The following is a 17,752-nucleotide window of genomic DNA, read 5'->3' as shown; positions in this document are numbered from 1 at the left end:
CAAATTTATTTTTTGATAGCACTCATCAATAATCAGTCGAGTAACGTTAATGTTTTAATAAAACCAAGAAAACCCGTAAAGTACGTTTTTTGTTTGTTTGTTTTTTTTAAAGTCCAATTTGAGAATGTTAACTGTCACTTCAGAATTAGTGCAAAATATGTCGGCATATGGCTTTTGTCGTAATTTAAGGGGGACATGTGATGCTGTGTTGGTACCATGTGTCACTGAACGACTGTCACACTGAATCACTAGCTCAGTAAAACAATCCATCTTTCTGCAGTGATTAACCTGATCTCAGAACCCGTTTCAACCTCGTCCAGAGTGTCACATTAAGATAGGGACGGCAGCACTGGTGTCCAATGGCAGATAAATTCTCTGAGGGGACTTGAAATGTCCCAGAAAATGACTACTGATTATAATGTGCCTATTGAAATGATAAAGTCAGACTGGAACCCAGCAATTTCAATTCCAACTTTAATCCTAAATGCAAACATCAGTTCAAAGTCTGAAACTAACTTTCTGATCACGTTTGACTGCTGCTGCTTTTGTCTGCCATTGCAATCACCCATACCTGTTCTGTGACTGTTGACATATTTTGTCCCTAAATGGATAGCAATAGGAAGAGCACAGCTTTGCGATGAACTTGATATGCTCAGATTGCTGCTGGGTTTTTTTCTCCCCCCGTGTTGTATAGCCAGGACTCAGAAGAGGCTATATTAGGAGCGAGCTCAGTTTGAGATAAAAATCAGTTTTGAGTTTGGTTCAGGTGTTAAGTTAGTCAGAGACAGCAGGACGTGATGTCACCGGGAGCTTTTCGACAGCAGGTGGCTGAGTCTGTAAATGTGAGGAAGTCTGGTTCATTCTTGCGGTTTCATTCGACAGTTAGGGATGTTGCGATCAATCACTAACGCATCTAAATGAAACAGCAGGGGCTCTGGCAGAACCTCTGATACCTGCAGCAATGATGGTGAGTGCATAACCCACAATAAGAGTGTTATAGTCACACGAGAAGTGTCTTGCAAGCATAAAATGTGACAAGCGCTTTTGTAAATTTTTACTACCCGTTTGTTGTCAATTTGACATAATGTAAGTTTTATGTAAGGCTGTGTTAGTTAGCAACCAGGAAGTTGGTACTTGAAATCACCCCAACAAATTTACTGTGCATAAAAGTATAGCTGATACATGCAATTTGTAAAATAATGAAATGCTGATCCAAACACTCATACAGTTGTGTCGTCTATAGCTTCTTCGACTACTAAAAAAAAAACAGGCTCAATTTGACTTAGAAATTGGTCTTCCTGTATTTATTTTAACGATGTGCTTAATGCGTTCAAACCTGTAAAAAAAATATTTTGTAACCTAATAATATAAATCGTATCGTAAATCATGTCATGTCCGTCCTGCAGTTATTGTGCGTGACTCTTCATCTGCTGTTTATATTTTTACTGTGAGAGATCCACAAGCAGCACGTGTCTAATCCTGATTGGCAATTGGAAAGATGCCAACGTACCAAACTGAGATGGTGAAACGGGTAAACAGTTGACACAAACTTACATTATCTCTAAACAGAAGCATGTTTACACTGTCACTGAGAGCACTACCTTGAATGTTTAAATGTTTACTCTGAAGCTTTTTTTTTTTTTTTTTTTTTTTTTTTTTAGCTTTCTGCGATGTCATCCCAACCCCACTCCCTGAAAACCAATCATGCATGAGCTTTTTCATTATTTAAATGGGTTTTCACGTTACCTGCGTGTAAACAAGTCTTTCTATCTGAGCATTAAGTGAAACCATAGGTCACTGACACGAATTCAATTAGACTAAGTCGGCCGTTAACTGTAACCCAGAGTCACTGTCCAGTTGCAGTCTAAGCTCTTTAGACCACTCCTACAGCTGCACTGGCTCACATCCTTGGTGTTGCTGCCCGTAACACTATCTGACTGTAGCTGTCGGAAGATAAGTTGTGCTCCCTCGGAGTCATGGCCTACTTTTGAGAGCCCTGCCTTCTTGGCGCCACGTCGCTAAATAAATGGCAAAGAGCTGAAGCTAAACAGTATAAGTTAAGACCTCATCTTAGATACACGCACACACAGAGAGAAAGAGAAACTCTTGAGAAAAGATACTAGTCCACATACAGATACAGCTCCAACACAGGGCGAAAGGTTTGGAATAAAGTAAAAGACAGACAGCGAGGAAGTAAAATTAGCGCTGATAAATGTAATCAGTGGCTGAAGTTAAAAACTATCTTGTCCAATTTCACACAGATTAAACCTAGATTTGACCCATTAAAGATCCCTTTAATGCTTTTTAATTTGAATCTCGCCCTGAGTGAGGGCTTTTGTACTTACTGTATTAAATTAATGTGTCCCATGTGGTCCCTCAGGCCATCATTTGCCTGTGTGTAGCACTTACTGTATCCCCTCATACCCCAACCAAGAAGCAGCAAGCTCAGCAGCGCCGTTCATCAGACTGTACGCTTCAGCAGAAGAATTGAACCATGATTTATTGATTTTAAGCAGCCATGTGTAGCCACCTGAATACATTTTCGTTTGTACATGATATAGATTTATCAATTATTTAGCAGCCACTCTCTTTTTTGTTGTTGTTTATGGATCAGATTAAAGCTAGTGAGGTTTTACCTCCCTGCTCGACCTTACCTTTGAGATAAATGAGGCCTAAATAGTAAACCATGAGGGAGTGCTAGTTGAGCCATGATTAATCAGTCTTGACTCGTTTTTTTTTTTTTTTTTTTGGGGTAATATTCTCACTTTTTCAGTGTTTAAGCATTTTTGCAGCTTTGTTGGCTCACGCTGTGATATTGTGTAGTCAACCTTTTTTTTATGGCTGTAGTCTACAAAGCTTGTTACCTTATGTCCTGTGGTAATTACATTTTGCTGAGACATTTTCCTGTGTTTATGACCCTCCCACTCTGGGGCATTCAGTCTCATTGTGTTGTATTGCTGCAGGGCAAAATGGCGACGGCAGCTTTGTTACCCAGAGGTGGCTGTGGCTTACATTTCTGATGAGCTGTACAGTCAGCTACTATATATCGGCTATTATAGCAGCTGCCACTCAAAAGGCTGCAACGGTTTGTTGGTTTTTTTCTTTTGAGAAAGGCAAAAGTACGGCATGACATCATGTGTGTGCACGACTGAAATTTAACATGTTTAGACTTCACGGAATCGTCTTTCCTAATATACTCGTTTCTTCAGGACAACAACACCCATTCATGGCGTTAAAAAAATTGCATTTAAGTGATGTAATGCCAGCAAAATGGTGAACTTTGACCTTCGCGGGCACAGTAGAAGCCTTTCTTTACATTATCACACACGCAGTCAAACGTCAGATCCAATTTGTCAATGAAATGAAAGGGCAAACATTAATCAGACAGCCATGACTGCATGCTCTTTTCTCGCCTGATTAAGCACCGCGTCACTCAAGCTCTGCTCCACTTTAGAGATCAGTTTTTATGACATTCTTATTGGTTCAGCTTCTCGCCAACAGTCATGCTTTCAGTTCTACTAGTAGAACTAATCTGAATGTACTCCTTTTAGTTTGCACAGCATCCTATATCAGTCCAATACTGAAGCCCATCAGCTTGTCCTTGAGAAAAGATGTCTCTCTCTAGTACAGTAATGCTTCCAAATAAAGACAGCTTGCTGTCAAGATCGATATATCTCGGTAACAAAAGCAACATCTGTCTAGTTCAACCTGAGCGAGGGCACTCAGACGTCTCCTCTCCACTCGGGTAGGAAGGTGTGTGTCAGGGAGGTAACAAGAACTGATGAGGGCGTCATCCTCCAAAGTTATCGTATTATTATTATTATTATTATTAGGGCAGCATGAGCTGGCCTTCAGCAGAAACCAATCAGTATCTTTCACAGCAGGGAGGTTTGCTGGGCACAATAACGCTGGTCATATTGAACACTGTGCCAGGTCTAATCCGAGAGCTTTTAACCATCTGCTGTGTGGTTTGCCTGTAGTCCGTTAACACAGTTCGTGTGTTTACCTCAGTGCGTTGTGAGGGTGAAAAGGCTGAGACATTTGAGAATTCAGATTTTGGATAAGAAGTCGTGCTTCAGGCTAAGATTAGTCAAGCCTTCTTCCTCACACTCACTGATGATTTCACATGAATAAAGCCGATATCATATATCAGTCGTATAGGTATTAAACATCTGATCAAAGCAGTGGAACATCCAAAGGAATAACGTAAAAAGTCATTAATTCAGTTTAGTCAAGCAGCTTTTTTCAGGTGTCGTATTTCTCTTACCCACACTGAGCTTCTCTTCTGCAAACAGACATGTTTTGCTCTTAACCTCCAGACCAGGTTGCAGATTTATGACCCAATTTTCACTGCCTCTACTCTGTGATGTAATTGTTACTACGAGATCCCTTTATAGCCCAGGTTTATGGAGGCCTCGTACAACTCCCGACGGCCATCTTGTCGTTTGGTGGACGAGTTATGAATATACCATGAGATCCACCTCTATTATTATTTTGTATCTTTGTGCGTAGCTTTGCAATTAATGAAGTGTTGCATGACTGACAAATGGTTTACAGCACTCGTGTCAAACCTCACAAAAAAAAAACGTCAGAATAACCCTGAGAAGAAGGGGAAACGGGTTTGTGCACTTTTGGGCATTGCTCTGGACTTATTACTTAATGACGTTTATGCTCACAGAGTGATGCTGCACAAAACACATGAAAGTGTTTGTGATATTGACTGGAGGAAAACACTCTTTTGTCCAGCAGCATGCTTGGTTAAGTGTGAAAAGAGATCCCACCTGATGAGATATTAACTTGCACCCTGACGTGAGGTTGCAGGCTCCATATCATATTCAGAGCCTGTCTTTTACACTGATGACCTACAATGTGCTGGAAGACTCATTAATAAATCATGTAACCCAGTGGACTAGTGCCTCATGACTTGCAGAAATGCCAGGCTTAGACAGTCATGAACTTGTAGCTTATATATATATATATATATTTTCATCTGCACTAGTGTCTCTATGGATGTTGGGCTGCTGATCCACCAATTGGTCTAGACTGATGACAAAAGTAATTGGATGGGATTGCCATTCAGTTTTGTACACAAAGTTATGGTCCTTTTAGTGTCATGGATTTTAGTTTTTGGTTTTAGGTAAAGTGTCTAAACAATTATTGGATGAATGGCCACGATGGTTCATCTTCAGGATGAATTGTGATACTGTTAAAATGATTTCCTGTGTTTTAATCCAACACCACAATCAGGTTAATGTTTAATTTTGTCCTGACCAAATCCATGCAGAATTAAAAACTTCCCATCAGCCTCAGCTGCACTGTGTGTTTAGTGCAAATTAGCAAAGGCCAGTATGAAATTAGCTCAAATCAAATGGTAAATATCATACCAGTGTTAACATTTTGAGCTTGGTTGAATGCTCACATTAGTGTGAAGCTCAAAGCACCACTGTGCCCAGGTACAGCTTCACAGAGCAGCTGCCACAGCTGTGAGCTACAGGTATGGCCACATTAAACATTTTCTGGGATTTTTTTTTTTTAAGTCTGACAAATTTAACAAGGTGTCTCTCTCCACCTGTTGAGGCACCTGGTGCAGCTTTAAACCGAACACGGTGCAAAAATACTGTGTTGTTGTCCTGAAGCAACCTTCTGTCTGTATGAACTTAAATAGACCCTCTCGCCAATTGCATGTCCAGTTTCCTAGAATGTACTGAGGCTCTCAGTTGCCGAGGTAACCGCGAGACTTAATGCTGTACTTCCCAGGTTACCCTCAGATTGTCCACAAGCGCGGCGTGAGAGCTCGACTCATGAGGCTCTTTCCATGCTCAACAGCCAAAAAGTCATCCTCCGGTAGTCAAAGCAAGTGGCTCTTCCAAGGCTCTCTCTCGCTGTCTCTCTGTCTCTCTCTCTGTCTCTCTCTCTCTGATGATTTTGTTCTTGTTGTTGTCGTCTAAGATGCTTTTTTTCTTTCTGTGGCTTTTCATGGTATTTGAACATGCACTCAAGACGGGCTTTCGTTACGCACGATTGCTGGAGCCGCATTTCAGCCACAACATTCGATTTTTTTTTAGAAATCTTTATTTCACCGTTCAATCATTTGTTGAATGTGTAAAACGATGCGCCATAAAGCACATTTGTCATTTGTTTAGTCTGAATTATCGCCATCGTTTACATTGACATGGATATATTTGCATCGTAATTGTATGGTGAACGCACAAATAGTGTGTCTGATGTTCAACCGGGCAGATAAACATGAATGGAGTAATTACACAGCTGTAATTCTACAGCTGCTGAACTAACATGAGGATGAAAATAAGATCCAGCAGCTGTTTTATTTCCTTTACATCAGCTAACGTCACTTATAAATGCCCAGCATTTGCGCCGCAGCAGCAGGTTAATTGTGGTTTATTAGAAGATCTGGCCTTTTGGCTGTGGGCCACAGTGAGATCCTTGGTAGCTAATGAGGCACTTAGACAGGGTGTCACACTTCAGGTGGATGAGAGGCCCTGCGCCAACAAGACAAGTCAAACGCTGTGCTGCGAGGACAGTGCAGTCAGTGACAGTGCCCAGACAGCATCTGCCATCATTACAGGCCCATTAAAACATTTCACAGGGTTCAGCTGTCCTTGTTCACGAGGAGGCTCTCTGCCACAAGGACTTGTTGTGTTCTGAGGTCTCAATAACGCTAATTACCTCTGCTCTTGTATTTGTTGTGCAGAAGAAAAGGGCACCGAGATTTTTGTTTGGTTTCGTGAAGGGCCAAACGAAGGACCTTGATATATAATGAGGCGAAGGGAAAAAAAAACATAATGCTTCATTTACTCGAATGGATGTTTCGGGATTCTGATGCCGTTTCATTTCAAAATGAGTTTTTAGCCTTTTGGATATAGGTGTTGCAAATGTCTAGAATTATTTGTGTCCCTATTTTTTGACATGTGGAAGTGTTGGTGCGATAACTAAAAGGCCAGCCTCAAAAAAAAAAAAAGATAATTTGCCAGTACTCCAACAAACATCTGTTCACATCTGACCTTCTTCCTCTTCCTCTCCAGACAGCGTTGAGGATGAGCTTGAACTATCTGCCGTCCGCCATCGCCCCGAGGGCCTGGAACAGCTTGAAGCTCAGACACGTTTCTCTCGCAAAGAGCTACAGATCCTCTACCGAGGCTTCAAGAACGTAAGTGACACGGCCACCGTGCAGCCTCAGCACCGCGCATAATGTACAAGTCGGTGGGCTTTGTTCTCTCTCGGACATCCCTCTGTCTCGGATATAAAAAAAAAAAAAAAAAAAAATTGTTTTTCTTTGATTTTCTGTTATTCATTCTTTTACCACCTTCTCTCGCGCTTCTACTCGAGTCCTTTCAAACAGCTCAACTTCCTTCTGGTGCTCATCACTGCAGCTTTCACTCCGCTCGTGGAGTAAAACAAAATAATCGAGCATCCGAGATATCCCACTTTGCTGAATAAACTGCATGCTGCACGAGGTGTTGAAATTGAAATTTATGTACATGATTCACCGCGCCAGGGATAATTAGGTTGTACCTCGAATCCACTGCGGGAGATTACTGATGAGCAATCCAGGTCATAGTCCTTGAGAGCAGCTCACATAAAACAGCCTCGCTTTTCATTGTCACCTCTGGTGTGTGAGGTGTAATGAGGTGACCCAGAATTAACTCAACCGAAATTGTCCGGGAATGAAAGAGGATAGCGAGTCATGTGATCGTGAAATTCCCACGGGGCTTCAGTTTCCTGTTGAGCCCGTTCCAGTGAAGTCCCTGCAAAGCCTGCCCATTAGTCCACTCCCACTAGAGACGGGGGTAAAAAAAAGTGTTCTAATGAGGCCTTTAATTTGTGCCACACAATCTGCCTGATTCCCTTTTAATGCTGAACTTCGTCTGTCAACACCATCAGATCACGTTTTTTTTATTTCTATAATTTATAGTTTTTTTGTGACAAAATACTTACGTAACTAATGTCATTCCCATCAGCCTCAGATGTCACGCCAGCTCAACATCAGCATGTCAGCATGCCGATGTTAGTAGCTATTCAGCAGAACACACAGCTGTGCCTCAGTACAACCCCACCGAGCTGCTGGAGTAGATTCGCAGTCTTGCTTTTTGTCATGGAAAGACATTTCCTTTTCATTTACTCAATTGCACTTCTCTGCCGTGTAATTAGACAGATGTTGTTGAGGCAGAGGTCCAAGTCAGACGAGGAGAATAATGACCCTTAAATTGCAGCAATTAAATAGCTTCTGTCCATCACTAAGTCCATAGTGAAGCACTTTTTTTTTTTTTTTTTTTTTACCTGCTGGGGTCAAACAGCTCATCGTTGTCTTGCCTCATCCCAGCGACACCGGCAGAAAGTAGCATGGCTTTTAAGGCCAGCCAAACAAATAAAAGCTGGCACGATTCCCACGACGAGAAGTGGCCCTTCGTCCTCGGTGTCCGGGGTTTCACAGCAAATCAAATGCCTCCGATCCGAGTGGCAGGATGAGGTTGTTTGTCTCGACAACAAACTTGACGAGTCATGCACTTGTGGGGCAGGTGGTCAAAGTGGAGCTTTGTCTTTAGATCCAGTAATATGTCTGGCAGAGGGAGCGCAACACGACCTGTGGTTCTGGGAGTTTTGCTTTTAAAGAGGAATTTAAGCAAAGGTCAACTTTTAAAGGTTTGAGAGAGTCAATTGTTTCATAAACCCGCAGACCCGAGTCTACAGAAAATAACACAATATTGTCCTCACGTCTGACCAAATCTGCTGGGCTTTCACAGTTCACAGTCCGGGGCACCGCCTCGGACATTAGATTAAGATCTTGTACTTTCTATTCCATCAGTCAGGATGCCTCCCTGTTCGCAGGTTTATTTCATTCCCCCACACCGCTTTACTGCTGTAGCGCTTCACGAGTCTCCGAACAGAATTTCACGCCCGACCGGTCCTGCATTTCGCAGATTATATTTATGGTTTTGTTATCATGGATAAGCTAATTTTACAAGCATATCAAATGAATACAAATACATCTTCTGATCTCGCACTCCGTCGAAGGAGAATGGCACTGAATAATGTGAAAAATGAAACGGCATCCAAGGGAAAGTGAAAAATCTTCACTGTTTATCATTGTACACAACTTACCAATTTACCATTATTCCAGTTGCTCTTTGCCTTTTATTTCTGCTGTGAGGAATGAATTTTATTTTAACGTAAAACATACAAATGTGGAGAATTTGATGTCTTTAATTGGGTAAATCATTGATCCGTGTTTCACTGATGCCCACGTGATAAGAAAAGAGCTTTCCCAGTAGCTTGCTATTAATAACTCAAGCAGAGGGCGTCGGTTAAATGAAATACTGATTTTAGCTTTGCAGGATCAGAGTTTATCCTGACGGCACCTTAAATCAGAGTGCAGCTATTTCTTTAAATTGAATCGCAGGGGCCCTTGCGTTGCACGTGGCAACTAGATGACAGGGGCTTCGTTCTCAATTGAAAAATTGCCTCCCTCGCCGGTGTCGTCGTGAGACGGAGAAGAGACGATAAAATATGCTCGGATAGGTTTCGGTGACCTTTAATTTTCCTTCAGATTTGTCAGAATAAGTTAGCGATGTTCGAGGAAGAAGCTGACTTGCAACACGGCCATTCGAACATTACTGTCCCAGTGTGTCATCGGTGTGTTAATAATATTGACAGCTGGAATTGTCCGTCTGTGTACGCACACATACAGGCGTGCGCAGACTCTACAAGTGAGGTGGTGTTGAGCGTCTCCCCCCCCCCCCACTTTAAACACCTAATTACAGGACATTTCCCTGCACTACTACTTCAACACCGGGTTGACTGTTGAGAGCCGGTTCCCTGCACTGTTGTAGCGCATAAACATAGAGCTAATTAACAGAAGCTCCAGTAAACAACAGAGAAACACTGCCTGTGTCAAATGTACAAAGATGCTACAGAGCACTTTTTTGCTTTTGTGGTGGATATGTTTGATATCCAAGGTTTCCTCCCAAAACATCTCTGCGGTCTCGGCAGGGTTATCGTTTTGAAATCAACCAGTGCAATGAGAAGCTTGATGTCGTTCACACGTTCGTCTGTCAGATGCAGTCACTTCAAACCACTTTCACTTTTCTGTGAAGGGTTTTGGTGTAGATTTCATTCTGAATGGGTCAAATTGTCGTTTTCTTAAATCAATCAATCTACACTTCAGAACCCATAATGTTAAACAAAAGATTTCGTATCTTTTGTTTAACATGTATTACACATTTAAACTTGTTCTCACTTTCGTGGCCCGTTTGGCAGCTTAGAGTTTTCTTGGCCATCTCGTTGAGCAGCCCTGGTGCCCACTGTGCTCCTGGGACCACTCGAAGCTTTTCAAACTGTTTTATCCTCTTCTCCTGAACAATGCCATGCCGCAGTTTTATCACAGAGCTCTCCCATTGGACTTGGCGGTTTGGTTTTTGTCCCGACATGCAGTGTCGATTGTGGGACCTTTACATAGACGGGTGTCTTCCTCTCTGAAGTGTGTCCAATCATGTCACTTTACCACATGTGGACTCCAGGCCAGTTCCACACACATCTCAGGAATATACTAGTTAAAGCGAAAAGGACAAAATGAGTATAATTTGGAGTTCCATCAGATTTTACATTTGAATTTTTTTTTTTTTTTTAAACATGTTTTTATTTTGTCATTATTGTTTTTTGTGTTGACTTTAAAAATACCATTTGTATCCATTTTAAATGAAATCTACAGTTCAATAAGGTGTGCAGAAAATGTAATCTGTGTTTCTATAGCAACTGTATATATGATGCCATGATCAAGTCAAAACATTTTCAATACTTTGAATTATAATCAAATAATTGCTAAACTTATGGCGTTGCAATCAGCCTCAGTTGACATTTGCACTTAGTGCTAATTAATAAAAAAAAATGTGCATGCTAATGTCATACATTTTTAAGTGGAAATGCTGAACATGGGTACATTAGCATTGCTATTATTAGCATGTTCTCATGCTGACATGAACATTTCTTCTCAAATCTGTGCCTAAATTAGTCTTGATTTGTTGTTGTGAGCGCCGGACTAACTCCATTATAATCCGTGCTATTTATTCTGTCCCCAATGGAGAGTAGTTTTCGGATCCCCGCAGTGGTCCAACCAGTGACTCTCAGACCTCATTAAATACAGACACCAAACGACAATGTGGAGACAGACTTGTTCTTATTCTGTCTCCCTAACTTCCCCCAAATCCTCTCTCAGCTCGCCGTACAAGATATGCAACTGGGTCTGTGAGACAAAGCAGGCGAGTGTCAGGGGACTTATGCAGGCAACCTTGCAGCATCCTCTTTGCTTGAAACACGAGGACCCCTTTTGAAGCAAGACAACAAGGTTTCATCTTTATTTTCTCCATCTCCACTGCTCTGTTTCCCAAAGTGTCTGATCAGACATGGTCACAGGAAGGAGGAGACCCAGTCCCAGAGAAATGACAGTAGCAAATGCTCCTAATGTAGGCTTCTGAAACAAAAGTAAAACAGATTTGAAATCACATTAATTGTTGACATTGTTCATGTCAGGGTATGAAATGTGTTGATGTGAACGTGTACATGCCTTATCTGCACTATTTATCCCTGTATCAGAGGTATTCATATTGTTGCATCCACCCTGTGAAATCCTTGATTTCCTACTGCAGCCTCCACTGCGGCCATTCCTTTGTACAGAAAAACCGAGAGAAACATGTGGGTCCTGCTCTGGAAATTGCCCATATGGGTGGAGCATTTCCTCGGTCTGTGAATTCAATATCCTGCCAGAGTGTGCGGCGTACCGCCTCGCACCAAGAGAGCGGAATTGAACCCGCATAACTGCCTGCCTTTATCACCATGCTGCCTTGAGCAAGGTCGTCCATTATTTTCTTTGGTCCTTTTGAAAACGAGACAAAGGCGATTTTCTCTGAAGTGTTCGTAAAAGTATTCAGTCTTTTCCACTGAATGCTACCCGACAACCACAGTGAGTGACTCTGAATGGCCGTGGAGGAGCGACGGTATGCATTAAGGCTCGGATAGTTTGCGGTTTCCACCAAATTGAACATGTTTTTGACTGTAACACACTGTCTGAGGGTGGAATTTACAAAAGTCAATCCGTGATGGAATAAAAAGTTTCTTTTCTAAATACGTCTTCCCACCGAAAATGGACTTTTCAGCCACGTGTGGTCACTGGGGGCTTTTAAGTTTCTGTCTCTTGGTCATTTTTTTTTTTTTGGCACGTCTTAAACAACAATTTAAATGAATGACTTTGATATAAGCGGGAGTCTTTAATATAGATGGCAAGTGACCTGTGCAATTCCATTTTGTCTTCCAGGAATGTCCCAGTGGAGTCGTCAACGAAGAAACTTTTAAAGAAATCTACTCGCAGTTCTTCCCACAAGGAGGTCTGTGCTCACCGCTTTGTATTCCCTGCTTGTGTTCCCTCTCACAAGTGCTTCTTCTCTCATCTGTTTGCTGGAATGACGGAAATTGTCTTTGACGAGTGTTTACAAAAATTGCACCCGAGCTCAGGGTACTTTAAGTTGACCTTCCATCTGAGGAAATGCAGCGACTGAGAGGCAGAGGGAGAAAAGTATTTATGCAGCCTTGAGTTTCTCACTGCTGGATCTCATCATTATGCAAAGACTCTTCCTGAGGAAGAAGAGGGAAAACATTAGGAGGCTTTGATATATCTCTTCAGAGAGAAGAAAGGCAGACCAGTGAACATAATGGCACGGCACACACGAAACAATGATAAAACTCGTAGCTCTCAGCATGCTCTTCTTCTCTCTCGTCAGGAGCCTGTTTACTTTGAAGTAGTACAGAAAAGGTACAGAATCTCATTGATGTGTTACAGCTGGTGTCATTGGCGAAGTTTTTTTACGTTTCATGTTTTTTCTCTTCGTAGATGCTTCGACGTACGCACATTTCCTTTTCAATGCATTTGACACAGATCACAACGGCTCTCTGAGTTTTGAGGCAAGTATTCTGGTTACAACACAGGAAGTTGTGCATGGGCGGCGTCTAGAGGCCACAGAGGCCAACAATTTAGCAAGCTAACAAGGAGGGGGTTAACGAAAAGCAGGAAATGCAAAAGGACGGAGGGGAAAGATGAAGCCTTTGGGAAGAACGACATTTTCCTCAGACGTAGGCTATTATCCAAGTAATGAAGACAAACTCTACATGGCTGAAATTACATATATGTAGCTTACCATCCAATGAAAAATGAACTTCCACGTCCTCCATTTCTGAAAACAAGTCAGGAAACATGTCACAACTCTGACATCTAGATACCACATGAGGGGGCCATCCATATGGACTTATCTCTCCGACCCTATTTGAACGCAGCATTAGTTTTTTTCAGTTTGACAAAGGTTACAAGTGAATTTTCCCATAAATATAAAAATTGCGCGTCGTGTAAAAAAAAACGTGAACAGTGTATGTGTTTGTGGTAAATGTAGTAAAGATGTGAGCTCTGTTTAGCTCCCCTGGAAAACAAATGTATTTATTGATGCTGCATGTTACTAATGTATTACACTGGAGCATTATGTAACCCGCAAACCCCAATCCACTTTAATTATTAGCCGAACCAAGTTCACTTGAGATGCTATCAACATTTGATGAATATTTATGAGGGGCTCATATTTGCTTATTAGGACAGAAAAGCCGTCATTACCGAAAACCAAAGCTTCTCCGGCTAATGTGCAGTTCATTCTGTTCAAACGTACGGGGATTCCCTGACGGCCGACGCAGAATACGAGCTGGCTAATAATTTGAATAACGAGGTATTTTTGATTTATAGTGTCTGCACTCTTGCCGTTTCATCATTTGCCTCTAATTAATACCTGGCAGTACTGTGCACCTGCAGAAGTGTTGAAGTCAGTTGAAATGCCTCACCTATACAGAGTGCAATGGGAGTAATGCATTGTTTTTGTTTACCCCCCCCCATGTTTTCGTGTACTCGTTGTTCACAGTGTGCTACTTTTTAATTGTGATATTTTGTACAATTTTCTTCTTTCCACTGCAGGATTTTGTTATGGGCCTTTCTATCCTCCTGCGAGGCACAGTCCAGGAAAAACTCAACTGGGCTTTCAACCTTTATGATATCAATAAAGACGGATATATCACTAAAGAGGTACGTCTCCTCAAACACTGGCAATAATGGAAATTCACCAGACTGCAATATCAAAATATCCACTTTTTAAAAATGAAACCTACTTCTCACCGGTGGTGTAAAGTTTTTTGAGTTTCGAAACATTCCTCCTATGATATGTTTGCCTTTGCTCCAATGGTACGATCAAGAAATGTCATTTGTCGAATGAAAATTAACTTGACCAAATACGCAAGACTGGACTCGGACTGAATTTAGCTCTGCATGAGACACGGTGAGGATTACAGTGGAGAGGGGGTGCAGCCAAAACATCGGGCATCGTCCAGCAAAACAGTCGAAGCAGACCCAACTTTTGCCACAATATAACTTCATCTGGCACCACGTTTGGCAAATCACATGCCTGGTGGACTTGGTGACATAAACGCCTTACTTAATTTCAAAGAATTATAAAATTGCCACCGTGAGAAGCTTTTGAATTTTCGTATCTGTAACTAAATCTTAATTCTGTTTTACCTGAGGGAACACATCCCTCCAGCTTTTTTTTCTTTGCTTTTTTTTATAACAAGGCTGATTTCTGTCTGATATTCAGGTTCTCGTGGTTTGAATGCACTTCGCGTTACATTACAAATGAATGTACTATAGTGGAAGCTACAGCTGAGAGGAACGGCATCCATTTTGTAGTTATTTGGTCATAAATCAAAGTATTTGGCAAATTTTGACTTCATAGTAGCTCTAGATGAAAATGTAACCAAAGTTCATCAATGTACATGTACAAAACTGCATGGCAATCGAACCAGTAATTTTTGACATATTTCAATCTGGACCGAAGACATTGCCGACCTTTTTTTTTTTTTTTTTTTTTTTTATGATTTGGGTGAAACGACGCTTTTCTGTGGATCACAGGAAATGCTGGACATCATGAAGGCCATCTACGACATGATGGGAAAATGCACATACCCTGTCCTCAAAGAGGAAACACCCCGTCAGCATGTAGAAGTATTCTTTCAGGCAAGTGTGCAGCCGGCAGCGTCCACTGTGCCATACGTGAGGCTTTATTAGTTGGTCATCTTTCATTTTCTTTGTCTCCAACAGAAGATGGACAAGAATAAAGATGGAGTGGTAACCATAGACGAGTTCATCGACTGTTGCCAAAATGTAAGCTGGATCTTTGACGCATCTGCTCTTACTGCAGCTGGCTTAATGTCAGTGTTCCTCATTACGTTGTTTCTTTGTCTCCTCAGGATGAAAACATCATGCGATCAATGCATCTCTTTGAAAACGTTCTTTAACTTTTGGCTGACTGCGGAGGCTTTGGAAGAAGAGCATCATCTTTAGCTTGGCCCAATTACTGACTTGGACTCATACTGTGTACAGTGTGCTATGCAGACTTTTGTTCATGGATAAAATATTGTTCATTACACTGGGCCACAAGTATTAGGCAACATGGTGTGAACACTCTGGAATTAGCTGCCTTTTAAAACCATTAATTGAATACAGTTAGTTAGAGAAATGTATGGCATACAATAAACCCAAGTAGAGGAAAAAAAAGAAGAAGAAAAAAAAAAGCTATCGGCTAGGTTACATTTTGCAAAATGAAAACATGAACATCAAGGCTGATTTCCACCATCTGTCTCTGAAGTGTCTTTGTGTTTGAGCTGAGTTCTGCAGGCGGCTCCGATATTGTCAACAAAAGGCAGAAGAGACAAGTTTGTTCCATCTCTATTGCAGCCTTGATGCGTTTTATTTACTGCCAAGTGAAATCACTGTGACTTTTAAAAGCATGAAAAACACCGAACAAAAAGCAAAAATCGGAGGTACCTTCACGGCCGTCTCTGCTTTTACATTCCAGACTGGCTCTCAATTCCAGAGTGTTCCCGCCAGACGTAGGCAACCGCTGTGGTGTCTTTTTGCTCTTTCGAAGGAAGCATTTAGAGGAAGAAAAATAAAATACAACATTCATTGTACCATTTCAAATTGTACAAACTATATAGATAACGCATTAGGTAAGAACTCTACGATGAGAAACTTTTCAACTTTGTTCATGTTTACTTGCCAACTAGAATAAGACAACACAAGGATTGTATTGATGTCAAAACCGGACCATAATATCGATGGTTTGTCTACAGAAGCACACAGGTAGCTATATTTACCATGAGTATCATGTTAGACGACGATATCTTTGTCACAAGAGAAAATGCTGCTTTCAGTGTATTTCATTTAACCTTTATGGATGTATATTTAATGGAAAGTAAACCATCTATCGATATGTTTTTATTTTGTTTTTGGAGCGCTGTTTAGGAGTTTACACTAAAAACGGTGTTCGAGGTTATTTATATGGTATTATGGTCATTGTACAAAAGATTGTCAGTTGTACAGTATTAAATGAAAATTCGCTCACGGGTGAATTTCAGGTCTTTAGATTTGTTCATATACATCACTGTTTTTAATGAGAAAGGGCAGTGGGCTTTGGTTGGGGATACATATTTGTATTATATTCATTGTTTTTTTTTTGGGGGGGGGTTTGGCTGACACGCTTCCTGCTGTTTCCCTTCTCCTCCTCGTCCCGTGGGATAAAGTCCACCTCTCCAGCCTGATTGGTTCCGGCTGTCACTGATTAAAGCATTGATTGGCTCCAAAATGTTAGCAAACACAAGGCATGCTGGGTAGAAGACGTCTCACTTTCTGACTTCCTCCAGCTCATTGGAAACTCTCCTGGACTCCTGAGAGAAGTGTCTGGACATCATATAAGTAAGTTATTCAGTGTTTCAATCTGACAAGTTCTCGTTGTTTCTTCCTTTTCACAGTGACTCGGTCATTGGACACAGGACGTGTCCGATGAACGAGCCAGAAATGTGTCTAAAACTTCCAAACTGGTCGTTTCTTTTGGTGAATATTTTTCAGGATTTGACCGTTTTAACATGTCTGTGATTCAAAGTGTTCATCATGTGTGTCACTGCACTGTATCGCCGGGAGTTGCAGTGACAAACTTTAAACAGCTCCTCAGCGAGTCTTGTTGGTCATCCCTTCATTTAGGAAAGAAAGTCACATATTCTTCACCAGCTGGGATCACCATCAAACCTGCCACCGTCTCCCTGATTTGCCGTTTGTAAAACTGTTCATGTTTGGTGACGCGTTGGATTTTAGTCTCTGAATTCTGATTTAAGAAAGATAACCGTCAGGAAACACAACATGTGGCACCACTATCCACTTCCAAATCCATCTACGGTATGTCAGTGGATACTTTCTGAAACTAAAACGTCTCTAGTGTTTTCCCAAGTCATATATTATTCACAGAAAACGCTAAACAGCCGCTCGGACGGACCAGATAGACTGTGTTCCCGATTGCGGACAAAAATACAGAATAACAGCCATCTAAAGCAATTATTTGCAGCTCAAACTGTATTATTCTGACTGAAGAACAGACATTTTATGCCCCCTTCTGGTAGCAGGAGGACATTACATATTGTGTCAAAAATACCGTTTTCTATCTTCCCTGGATTAACTGACGTGAAATAAATAGAAAAGTAAAATGATTTGCCGGACATATAGAGAGTTTAATGTTCATTTGACAACTTTAAATGTTGGTTTGTGTAACCTTACATACACAAAGAACTTAATCAATGAAGTAATGCATTTTAAGTTTTCATTTTA

General features: G+C 41.3%; 1 protein-coding gene across 4 annotated transcripts in view; it reads left to right on the top strand.

The window, feature by feature from the left end:
• kcnip4a (potassium voltage-gated channel interacting protein 4a) overlaps nucleotides 1-16,506 on the top strand; it is a 108,758-nt gene extending 92,252 nt beyond the window's left edge. For all 4 annotated transcript variants that reach the window (XM_069705149.1, XM_069705153.1, XM_069705151.1 and 1 more), the window contains 7 exons: nucleotides 7,044-7,168; nucleotides 12,326-12,395; nucleotides 12,899-12,969; nucleotides 14,018-14,125; nucleotides 15,005-15,109; nucleotides 15,194-15,256; nucleotides 15,343-16,506. In XM_069705149.1, the coding sequence (XP_069561250.1) occupies nucleotides 7,044-7,168; nucleotides 12,326-12,395; nucleotides 12,899-12,969; nucleotides 14,018-14,125; nucleotides 15,005-15,109; nucleotides 15,194-15,256; nucleotides 15,343-15,390 (590 nt within the window). In that variant the 3' untranslated portion in view covers nucleotides 15,391-16,506. The remainder of the gene's footprint in view (nucleotides 1-7,043; nucleotides 7,169-12,325; nucleotides 12,396-12,898; nucleotides 12,970-14,017; nucleotides 14,126-15,004; nucleotides 15,110-15,193; nucleotides 15,257-15,342) is intronic.
• Nucleotides 16,507-17,752: the final 1,246 nt, after the last annotated feature.

The sequence above is a fragment of the Brachyistius frenatus genome, unplaced genomic scaffold, assembly GCF_029030835.1.
Source record: "Brachyistius frenatus isolate BFR_SWC_R1_liver_20210118 unplaced genomic scaffold, ASM2903083v1 Contig_54, whole genome shotgun sequence".
Taxonomy (NCBI): domain Eukaryota; kingdom Metazoa; phylum Chordata; class Actinopteri; family Embiotocidae; genus Brachyistius; species Brachyistius frenatus.
This window is presented reverse-complemented; position numbering and strand designations above follow the sequence as displayed.